Raw genomic sequence first — 12,430 nt, 5'->3', positions numbered from 1 at the left:
TCCCATTGTCTCTTGTAACTTGACGAAAACATGCAGAGACTTTAGTCTTCTTGGAAATGTACACATGAGAGTTGTTAAACCAACCGTAATTTAGTTTTATTCTCTTAAATGTTGCAGAAAGTTCTCAAAGGAGGACGAAAATCTCTTTGCAGCGTTTTACTAAAACTAAACAATGAATGTGTTTTGATGTCAGCAACCAGAAAAAAAAAATTAAAAAACCTAGAGCGATTTCTTTTCGTGGCAAACACTTCTATTTGATCCTTAGTGAACCACACCAAAAGAGGAGGAGGAAGTGGAAGAGGGTTACTGTAATATTTCATGGTAATCAACTTTTTCTGTAGATGTTTTGCTAATAGATGGAGGAGAAGAATACGTGCCATTGGATATTTGAGTGTGGGAGACTGAAAATGTAACTCTGCATAGTGTAGAAATCCATTGTAAATGACTGCATCTAATAACCCTCCTCCCTCATCTACCTGCTTCATGAGATTTGTCAAGGGCCTGATTTCCCTGCATCTTGTAAATGTTTCATGAAAATCAAATCTGAAGTAATTATACGTAGACAGTTACTTCATCCTCCTTTGCTTATTTCTGCAAAAAGATAAGTTAGTAATAAATAAATACTACTGCCTTTTTAAACAAAGCTTGACATATTTGCAAGGCATGCAGTGAGAGTATTTAAAAAGTTTGCATCAGCTGTTGAGTTCTATTTTGGTGATGGATTCCAGCTAAAATAATGTGGATAGTTATAATTAAATAAATGACCCCCTTATTGACTTAAAATATCAGCTGAATGCATGGGGTTTATTTAAAGTTATGAAGAGCAACCGCTTTAATGTGGGGGTGGATGCTCAATTTTTTAGCTCAGCTAACTTAGTTTTGTTGAGGTTTTTTAATTCCAGTTTTTCTTGGAATGACAGTTGCCACCAAATAGCAAGTTTTGTAGAATTATCTCTTGTGTTATATGCTTCTACCAGCAGACGGACACAGAACAAAGTTACTCATTCTCTGTACGTGCGTGCACGCCCACTAGTGTTCTTTTCCCAATTAGTTCCTCTTGCCTTGGTAGTGTTCATACAGATTTCTGAAAGGTAAGCCTAAGTAACACTGGGTGTTTAGTCACCTGAATAGGCCTGGCCTACCATCAGCTCTAAAAGGGGTGTCTTTGCTAACCTTGAAGCAAATCTCTGTAAATGGGAATGTGCCGACTCAGCACTTGATTCTACAGATTGTCATAAGCTATCACCAGAATGCTCTTTCGAGGCCTGGAAAAATTAACTACTGAAAGCACTTGCTTGTGCACTTACTAACATACTAACGATGCAGTGTGGCAACACTACAAAGCTTGTTACCATGCAGTAAGTACCCTCTCCTCACAAGGGCAGGCTCTCCATCTTTGCACAGAGGGTTAAGTTAAACAACCACCAAAGATTTTGAAGAGGGAAAGGGTGTGATTTTTAAGGTACATGACAATGTCCATGTTCCCAGTGAAATTATCTAGTTAATCTCACTATTGAGAAATCTATTAAGGCAGAGGCAAGGCACAAAGAGAAGGAAACAGGAGATGCCCAAATAACGAGAGAATCTCCGGAGTCTCATAAACAGAACTGGTAGGTTGAAAGAACATTCTTTTATGTCTAGGTTGTCGTACCACACTCATCACTGTAACATGCGATAGCTTTAGCCACTGCTGTCAGCATACCTCTGAACAACATCCCATATAACTGTTTTCACTGCTCCTTTTATATCAAGTTCTTGAAAGTTAGAAAGTGAGACCTTTCCTTACCAAATGTGTCCAGGATATGAGAACGTACAACATAAAAGATGATTATAGATCGTATTAGAATGGTGGCTTTAACCTGCAAATTTCTTACTTTAAAATTTGTTTGTTTAGAGTTTTCACAACAAAAAAAATTTTCTGTCCTCTGCTTTTAAGAGACATGTCTGACACCTCGGATCACTGACAATTAGTCAAGAGTATTTAAAGAACACAGAAAAAAGCTCAGAGCTTTTACCCTATGCACATTTGACACCATGTACCATTCTAATTAAACTGCTCACGTTCTGGATTCTCATAGATACTAAGCCCCCTTCTACCACACTGGTAGTGTGAGGGAGCCTTAATCAAGCCTTGTACAACATAAGAGAGAACTTGATAATGCTAGAAGCAGACTAAGATGCAGTTTAATCAGAAAATATTGTGCACAGAATCCATATTAATTTTGCATTAAATTATGCTGATTTAACACAGCAGTCATGGGAGTAATTTTGCCACTATATGTTACCACTCCAACAGTCAAAAAGGTATTCTTGCAAAACTTATATTTTGCTATTTGTATAGGAAACTGTCCAATCATTTAAGAAATTGTAGTCCTATTCCTGTTTTAGAAAATCAGAACCCATGCTTACTGTAACCACCATTATCTGTTTACACTCAAATCTTCTCTGAACTCCATGGAAAGATAATCTCACATTTGCTTCACGTTTCTGTATATTACTGCAGTTGTGTAGTCATATGTTCTAAATGTACAACCTTTTTCTTAAATCTGTCCTTATGCAGCATCACTTTAGGATTATACAATAACCACTTACCTTACAAGTTATTGGCAAAAATATGTTCTTCGACTAGTTTTATTTTATTTTTTGTCACTTACATTTGCCTGTGTTGTTGCCTGAAATCATTTTTACAATTTTTTTCTTATTTCTTTTTTTTTGTAATCTCTTACAGCCCAAATTCTCAAGGGATTTTCAACCTGGACTTTCTACAAGCACAAAAAATACGTTAGATGTGACTTGAAAATCTGATTCTGCAAAATATTTCTTGGTGGGTGGGGGGGTTATTTCTGTAAAATCTCATTGATGAGGGAGGAACTGGTGTGGTGTGATACAAGAAGCAAATATTTTCTTCTCCCCTCACTTCCACCAACATCAAAAGTGCAAAAGCACTTGTCTTTTCCTGAGAGCTTCATCCAAAATTGGGGACTTGCTCTTATAAGATTTAACTGAAGGAATCTTGGGAGGATGACATCTCGTGATTTCATTGGAAAGATGGTTGCACCCCGATTGTGCCATTGAAATTGTGCACAAACTACACATATTAAAATAGTGTAAACCATAGGGATTGTCTGCAGAGAAACTGCAGACACAAACTTAACCCATCCGACGAAGTGGGTATTCACCCATGAAAGCTCATGCTCCAAAACGTCTGTTAGTCTATGAGGTGCCATAGGATTCTTTGCTGCTTTAATCCAATAGTTGTTCAGTCATTTATTTTATGTGCCCAGGTATTGTGATTTTTTCTTTCATGGTGTTGCCATTTCAATTCCCCCCCGCCCCAATGATCCAACTGGATAAAGCGAGTCCTATAAAAAGAAATAGCTTGTGCTACTCCCCTCAAATTACTGCATCTGACTATAGTAAATACACAAAGATTCCACATAGGAGATCCTCACAGATGTGTAGGCAGTTAGAGGAAGCTGTCAAGCCAAGAGAGCTTGGCATCTCCTGACCCATTAGATCTTTGTCCCCTCCTGGCCAGCCTTACTGCTGAAACAGCCTCTCCCTTGGAGGGCAGGGTACATTGTCCTAATGATTGATCGCCCACTATTGCTCCTGTTTGGGAATGAAGACCAGTTGGCTCTGCAGCTCTCCATAGGCCTCAAAATTACTCTCTCTAGAGGATATTAGCCATGCAGTCATCCTTATTCACCCTGCTGTGCACCCATCTTTGTGTGTGTTATCCTGTAGTGACAGTCTTTCCTGACACTTTAAGGCACCTGCATCAATACAAATTAACTACCTTGACCAAAGAGGGGGGAGGGGAGAGAAAAGACTCATTTTCCTTAGCCCCGTCTTTGTCTCTCTGTCAGAGTCTCTGTCTGTCTGTGTGTGTCTCTCCCTCTCTCTCTCTCTCGCTCTCATGTACACACACACAAAATGGAGCCTCAGAGAGTGGCTCCTCCCCTAAACACCACTGCTCCCTGTGGACAGGACCGGCTCCAGGGATTTTGCCGCCCCAAGCAGCAAAAAAAAAGAAAAAAAAAGCCGCGATCTGCAGCGCTACCACCGCCGCTTCAGTCTTCCGCGGCAATTCAGTGGCTGGTCCTTCGCTCTGAGAGGGAGTGAGGGACCCGCCGCCAAATTACCGCCGAAGAGCCGAATGTGCCGCCCCTCTCCGTTGGCCACCCTAAGCACCTGCTTGCTGGGCTGATGCCTGGAGCCGGCCCTGCCTGTGGATACTTGGAGGTTGGTAGGAAGAGGAATAACTTGTTTATGAAAAGGAATGATTACTTTTGCTCCTCCTTCCCAACTTGAAAAGGGAGGCTGAGGGAAAGATGTTGGAGTGTCTCAATGCATCTTCCTGCTGTCTGAGAATTGTGGTGGCTGGTGGGGCTCTGGGACACTTCAGCGACAAGAATGAGATGGGCAGAGAGAAGGGGATATTCTGTCTCTACCCACATTCCCAACCAAACATGGGTGATTCAGCAGATGGGACTGCATAGCACAGGGAAGTGAGCAAAGCAGTGTGAAGCAACACAGAGAATTGGTCAGCTAGTGATGTTTTATGCTAAAAAAAAAAAAAGACCAAGCTAATGTAATATAGATTCAGATTGTTTAGGCTATTATTCTTTTATCTCCTGACCAAGTTTAAAAGCATGATTACTTTTATGTTGTGGAATCATAAAATCTAGAAAGGCTTATTGCATCATTCAAGAATCATTTTTGACACTACACATTTTTAGTGCCCTATTCAGTCTGCTTTTAAAAATCCCAAGTGATAAGGCTTTCATTATTTCCCTTGAGCAGCTGACTTCTGACACTGCCTCATATTGCATTGCTTCATGTTTTCAGCATGAGTCTTTCAAATTTCTTTATATATTCATCCTGTATATTGCATCACAGATGGCGAAACTATTCTGAAAAGCCAGCAGAGGCAAAGTGACCAGTCCAGTTTTGTCCCCGTAGGGGAGTAGTCGTTTCACATCTTGTTCATGATGGGCGCTTATCTCAGGATATTACTCAGACACCTGATTAGCCATTCTTGAGCAACAAAGACATGTAGTGGGAAATGAAGTGTAGTAAATGATTAACACACTAGTCTTTACTAATGACATATATTGACTAGGCTTTTAACGTTTTAAATGACTGAGTCATTTTAAAAAGGAATGTCTCAAATTCTGAGAAGGAAATGTAAGTTAAGCATTTTTTTTTTAAAGTAAACCTACTGGAGAGTTATAATAGAGATCTTTTCACACAGAAACTGGATAATTTGTATTTTCTTTCCCAGCAACCGTATCTGACACATTATCACAAACTCCTTTTATAAATGTGTGTAACTCACATTTTCACTTACCCCAGTATTTAATAATAGTGCTTGGGGACTTCAGCGTTCATGTGGATAACAAGCCTGAAACAGCCTGGGATTTTTTGGTCACCAATGAGTGTCATGGGACTGTGCCATGGGATTAGCAGTTCAGCTTCTTCAGCAGTCCTAGTGTTTGAGATGAGTGGAGGTGGGGGAGTACTGAAATGTATACTCATGTTGTGGACAGAGTGTTGCCTCCTTCCATTTCAGGTTTGACGGTCTACCTTCATGAACTAATGGAACTGAACTGCTTCTAGATGGCTCTGAGGAAGAATATTGTTCCTCCTACAGACCTCTCTAGCGATGGTTTGGAATAGTGTAGCACACTTTTGCGCCACCTTCAGTGAAATGGCCCCAGAGGCACACATGTCTCTAAATGCATCCCCAAGAAGCGTATTGATGGCATGCAATGACTGAAGTGAGAGGGAAGACTGCTATCGCACAGTCAACACAAATCCCAGCTCATACATGAGTTGCAGCATAAAATGCTTTTTAAAATAATATGCCATGGCATTATGGGAGGCAAAAGAATGGTGACGGGCTGTATACTAATTAACAACTTCATACTCTTGTTGGCCGTGAATTGTTATCCTGCAGGGATTTTTCTCTGACACTTCAAGACACCTGCATCGATACAACTCCAGGCTTATGCTACAGTACAGTGTTTCTCATTGGTATCTAGGCAATGTTTGTGACTTCTCTTGCCATCCGTTCCTTCCACTCTCCCGATGCTTCTTGGATGGGGTGCGAACGGGTGCAATGAAGTGTACTGGTACTTCTGCCAGTTTCAGTGCTGATACAATGAAGGATTTCATGCAAGTGGGGGAGAACTTGTAGAACTTGTTAAATAAATCACTCTCCGGATTATATATGATACAAAGTTGGACCAGTTTCTGAAACAGGTTCAATGGATGGTCTGAATCGATATAGTGGGCATATTGTTTTCATATCAGATTCAGAATTCTTAATCAAGTTTGCAAATGAAGTTATATGTTATATCCTCAAATCTATGATCAAATAGAGATTCTGGTTAAGACCCCTTGGAATTTCTCTTGCAGGAGAAATAATCTTAATATGAACCTGCAGGTCTTGTGATAGATCTTGATGCAGTATCACCCATTTGTTGAGATACTCATTGCAGTAGTATCAGACCCAAAAAACTTCAGGACTCTAGGCAAGATCTGGGCTAGAAGGACACTGGACGTATCTTTTGAAAATTAAAGAATATCCATTGAATTTTGAGATTGGTGAGAACTTTAAAAAAATAGCTTTAAAAAGTTGATCATTTTATGTAAGTAGTTTGTGACCCATTAGAGTTAGGCAAATTCTTAGCCCTGGTCTACACTAAGGTCGGGGGTCGAACTAGGGTACGCGAATTCAGCTACGTGAATAACGTAGCTGAATTCGAACTACCCTAGTTCGACTTACTTACCGTCCAGACGCCGCGGAAGCGAACTCCGCGGCTCCAAGGTCGACTCCGGCAACTCCTCCTGCCGCGGTGGAGTACCGGAGTTCGAACTAGCGCTTCCGGGGTTCGAACTATCGCGTCTAGATCAGACGCGATAGTTCGAACTCCGAGCAGTCGAACTCGCCGCGTCGACCCAGCAGGTAAGTGTAAACGTGGCCTTAGAGAACTGCAAAGAAGCTTCCACTTGACTTTTTTTTTAAACCTGCAAAAGGCCATTACTAAATCTTCTGCAGCCTGACTATCTAGTCTGTGTGTATAAATCAGTTAGTTGGACCTAACATTGTCTGAATGCATCCTATTTAAATTCCTTTAAATGATGCAATCAGCTAATTTTTGCCATCCAGAAGGAGTTATAGAATGAACATCCTGCTTTCTAATGTACGTTACAACAAATAATATGCCAGGCAAATAGAAATTGTGTTCTCTCACCAAGCACTCATAGGCTATGGCATACTGTATTTTCTGTCTGTGGTAGCAACTTCTATGACCTACATATAGATCCATATGCTCTTTTCTAGAATTTAGGGGCAGATTACATGTATAATGGTGTTTGCTTTTGCGTGTTGCCAATATTGCAGATGTCTGAGTGGCCTCATGTGCATCAAAACTATATGCAGTAATATATGGATGTATGAATTAATTATCTTTTCCTTCTATTTTAAAATAGAATGCTACAGACAGCTCTTCTAATTCTTCTCAAAAAAGGGAACAGCCGCTGCGGATAGTAGCCTCTCCCACATCCTGCGAACATCGCAGAATTTGCACTCATGGCCACATTCATGACCAGTATAGCTCTGACCACTACCAACTAGAACAAGTGAGCTTCTTATTAATTGCTGCTTACTTAAAGGGATACTGTGAGAAAGTTCAAGCATCACGTTCTTAAATAGTCTAATATTAAGAGACTTACGAATTTTGTTTTTAAAAGTTTTCACTGGAAAAGGAGGTTGGGTTTTTTTTAAATTGGAATTTGAACATTCACCTGTGCTGGCTGCAACAGACAACTGCAGCACTGAGCTGGCATGTGGATTTTTAACTTGGGGCTCTGTACCTGTGGTGGTTACAAATATGTGTGGCGGGGTGGGAGACAGGGGGCATAGTGAGCAACATGCCTTTCTTTATGTCTAAATGGGATGCAGGTTCTGAAACTATTTTCTGTTGCGACGTAGAGTCACAGCATGTAAAAGGTTGTTCCCACCGTGTTAGTGCAGAAAGTGAGGCACAATATAAAGTGCAAGATGGTTAATCTATTTTGTTTAATCAAAGCTTAGCATACAAAAAAGAAAAGAAAATTAAGTTAATTTTATCATTTTAATAATGTGCATGATCAAGAGAAATTTTTAAAAAAACTAAGAAAACACTGATTAAAATTTCTTTCCCAAATGCACTAATGATGCTTAGTAACACTTGATCAAAAATGTCAAAAGCCTCTGCCAGTCATTGATAGAAAAATAAACTGTTTGCCTTTTCTCCAGCAGTCAGTGCCAAGGTCCTATCGACACGTCAGCTTTCCAGATGATGATGAGGAGATTGTGCGCATTAACCCTCGGGAAAAGATTTGGATGACAGGTTATGAGGACTACCGCCATGCCCCATCGCGAGGGAAGTACATCGACACCGACGATGTGGACTCGTACGTACGTTTTGCCAAAAGTGATGCCTCAAAACACGATTACAATTATCCTTACGTAGACAGCTCAGACTTTGACCGGAGTGAAGATATAAAAGGTGCTGTGATAAAGACTCAGCCCATCAAGTTCAAACCAAGACGGAAGGAAGATGGCGAGAGATCGCGGTGCGTGTATTGCAGGGACATATTCAATCATGAGGAAAACAGGCGGGGTCAGTGTCAGGATGCACCAGACCGCGTCAGAAGTTGCATCCGTCGAGTCAGCTGTATGTGGTGTGCGGACAGTATGCTCTATCACTGTATGTCTGATCCAGAAGGAGACTATACAGACCCTTGTTCATGTGACACCAGTGATGAAAAGTTTTGCCTCCGGTGGATGGCCCTTATCGCCTTGTCCTTCTTTGCCCCATGTATGTGCTGTTACTTGCCCCTTCGGGCATGTTACCACTGTGGGGTTATGTGCAGGTGCTGTGGTGGGAAACACAAAGCAGCTGGATGACTACACACAAGTTTAAATTGTGTTATGCTTTCCCTGTAGTTAAGGAGCACGTTGGTTTGGAGCATTCAAATCCTTTATATTTTGATGCAGCCTGTGCACCCAACACAATCCAGAAACCACTTGGATCATTTATGTTTGGTTTTTCAGGGGCCACTCTGCATCGATTTGCTCTTCAAGTGTTCTAACAAACTAACCTACAGCATAGACTTTTGTATTATTAATCTGTAATCGAACAGAATGTCGTGTACATGTTTATATTTTTTTCAGTTAAAAGGACTCTGAGATACGAACTGTGGATGGTGGTGGATTTTAGAACATCTCTAATGTGGATCAGTCTTGCCGTAGCTTGCCTGGAGCAGTACCATCTACACCTAGCAAGCACTGGCACTTTGAGAATGTAGTGTAATGGAATGAAATCCCACCCAGAAAGTATTTTAACCTGCGATCAGTTATTGTATGTATAGAAGGTGTTCTAGTAACAAACTTGTACCACAACACAGTATTGCTGTCACTGTTTGTTTTTTAAAGCCAAAATATTCATGTAAGCTGCAGTTTCTCTTTAGAGTCCATAATCATTTCTTTTGGCAAACTAATTATTTCTCCGAAGTTAAATTTCAAATACTAAGTGAATATGGGAAATGAGCCTTAATTTCAGTTAACTTTTGAGAATCTGATAGTCCTCCAAACTACATTCATTTCAGATCAATACTTGAAAGGGAAATTTTAAATTTAGGCTTTTTTCTTATATAATTTTGCAAATAAAACTTTAGTTTTGGAATTCTACATAACGGAAAGGAACTTTTCATTACCCTGCTATGTCTTTATTTGATAATAAAACACTAATATTCTTGTCATTGTTATGCAAAGAATTATTAACAAGATAGCCAGTGCAACCACAAAAGTGGTAGCATAATCCATTGTGGTTTTGAGAAACATTGAACAAGTGGTGGATTATGCAGAAAAAAAAATTTAAATTACATTTTGTTCTATAGAATAAATACATCTGCACGAGAATTTTACATCCACAATGAAATCCATATGTTAGAGTAACTCAGAATACGTATTTAAAATAAAAAGCCTACATGTAATAACCACTCCCGTTTCCTGACTAAGGACCTGACCCTGCAAATGCTTATGCATGTGCTACTTTTATACATGTGAGTGATCCCATTGACTTTAGAAGCACTTACTCACATGTGTAAAGTTCATCATATGAGTAAGCGTTTGCAGGGTTGGAGCCTAAGTGTCTCCTATACCCTTCTCCTCCCAGCTCACCACCCAGATATTGAAAGTGGATCCAGAGGGTTATGTTATGCATACAGCAAGATGAGAATACTTTAAAAAAAATGTTACTGTCATGTCTTGTGTACAAGGCTTGTAATTAGCTGGGAAAAGAGTATTTTTCTAATATATTACAAGGAATAGCCAAATAATTTTTATTAAAAGAAAAAAAAGATTTAGATCAGTTAGCTCTAACTAGCATAGTACAATCTGAATATTTTGAGGCAGCTAGGGATTGGCTTGTCAAAGCTGGCACTGCTGTTTCTGCCATAATTTTTTTCTGCAGTAAATTGCCAGTGGGTGCATGCCCCTTCCCTCCCTCTTATTGCACATTGACATCAGTCTTAAAGGAAAGGAACTCTTTATTTTTGCCAAATAGATTTAAGAGATGCTTGCCATTCTTTCGAGTTAGAATGTTCCAACAGTTCCTCTGAGAGTTAATCACAGCTTTTTGTAAACCATCCGTTAATTATGCAACGTGCTTCTAGACTGTAGAGTTTGGTAAACTTAATTTGCAGCAGTTGCTGGGTTTAGGGTAAAAAAAATTGAATGATAATAGAAAGGGATCGATTTTTGCTCTTGGTGTAACATGTCTGGGTTCACTGAGTGAAATACAAATTTTTCGTGCCTGATCGCAAATGACAAATCTCTCAATGGTGTCTAGTAAACATCAAGCCAGCCTCAAAAAGATGTGATGGAACAATCTTTTTTTTGCAAGTTTGTTTCATGTAAACCAACATCTATAAGGTCTTGCCTCTACAAAGCACAACACTACGAAGAGATCTTACAGTTTTTTGTCAAGTCTCTATTAAGTGCCCCTATTTATTTAACTAAATCAGACATACTCCAAGCCTTTATGTATGTTGTCTTTTTAAAAATCCCTCTTCCCGACCCCTCTTGGTTTTTGTAATACTTGTCGATCTTGCTACACATTTTCTTTGGATTGTGAAGGCAATGGTGTAAGGGCACAATGGTAGAAAATGGAGGCTTTATTTGTAAATATTTCTCATTGGTCTCCACACTGCAGCTGAACAGTGTGTAGTGTTTTCGCAGTCAGCTTTGCAATACTGACATCAATCATTTGAGAGACATTCTCCAGATTTTATTTTTGTATCTGTGGTAACAAAACATTAACCAAATTTTATTTCGGTTGTGAAGAGGTTTTTTTCAAGCTATTGCTCACATTAACAAATGAAAGTGCCTGAAGCCTACATCCATAATGTATCTGTATACTAAAAGTTAAAACCCTGTTGTATTGATTTTTTATAAGCCTTTTTACCTCTGTGTAAAAAATATATATACAAGTGTATGATGTACATTTTAGTTAACTTCTTTTTTTTATTGTTTCTAATATGTATGATCAGTGTAGTCCATGTAAATATAAATACATCGTATCAAAATGATGCTGCTTACGTTATTTGCAAATCTGGAACTGGGACAGGGACAGCGTTGTTACTAATGCGGGTGACACAAAAGAGAAAACTGATCATGGGAGAGGAGGAGATAGATAAAGATTTTTTTTTTTTTAAGCCTGGTGAACACATGATGTCAATTGCTCCAGTTAGCATGGAATTTTTGATTGCATTCGACATTGGCCTAAATCTGCATCCAGTGAGGTCAATGCAGGGGCGGCTCCAGGCCCCAGCACGCCAAGCGCGTGCTTGGGGCGGCAAGCCACTGGGGGGGGGCTCTGCCAGTCGCCGCGAGGGCGGCAGGCAGGTTGCCTTCGGCGGCTTGCCTGCGGAGGGTCCGCTGGGTCCCACGGCTTCGGCGGACCTCCTGCAGCCTGCCTGCTGTGCTTGGGGCGGCAAAATGCCTAGAGCCGCCCCTGGTTCAGTGGGGATTTTTTCCTCTTGGGCACCTGATGCTCTATTATAACTGAGTTCTTCCTCATTTTCCAAGTATGGAGTTTCCTCTCCCGCTAGTCTAGAGTGACAATGTACTGCCAGCGGGTGGAGCTGTTCAGAGACTTGGCTCTCTCCCAGTGTCTCATCTCCACTCAAAGAAGCAGGAGAGTCCCCTAGGACTCTCCTCTTTGTGTCTCCAGGCTTCCCATTGTGTTTGGTTTTGATTTTTCTGTAGCAGGCCCAATTAATATCATAGGAACCACGGTACAGCAAGGTGAAGCGTGGCAGCCTTGGCTGACTCCCAACAGCAGCAGTGGTGGCAGGCAAGCTTTGAACTGTT

The 12,430-nt window shown here is 40.4% G+C and overlaps 1 protein-coding gene across 3 annotated transcripts in view; it reads left to right on the top strand.

The window, feature by feature from the left end:
• The window catches only part of SPRED2 (sprouty related EVH1 domain containing 2), a 92,234-nt gene extending 80,597 nt beyond the window's left edge, over window positions 1-11,637 (top strand). For 2 of the 3 annotated variants that reach the window (XM_039532474.1, XM_039532476.1), the window contains exons 5-6: window positions 7,501-7,650; window positions 8,309-11,637. In XM_039532474.1, the coding sequence (XP_039388408.1) occupies window positions 7,501-7,650; window positions 8,309-8,962 (804 nt within the window). In that variant the 3' untranslated portion in view covers window positions 8,963-11,637. The remainder of the gene's footprint in view (window positions 1-7,500; window positions 7,651-8,308) is intronic. The other variant, XM_039532475.1, reaches the window with a different exon arrangement.
• Window positions 11,638-12,430: the final 793 nt, after the last annotated feature.

This window comes from Mauremys reevesii, linkage group 3 (genome assembly GCF_016161935.1).
Source record: "Mauremys reevesii isolate NIE-2019 linkage group 3, ASM1616193v1, whole genome shotgun sequence".
Taxonomy (NCBI): Eukaryota; Metazoa; Chordata; order Testudines; family Geoemydidae; genus Mauremys; species Mauremys reevesii.
This window is presented reverse-complemented; position numbering and strand designations above follow the sequence as displayed.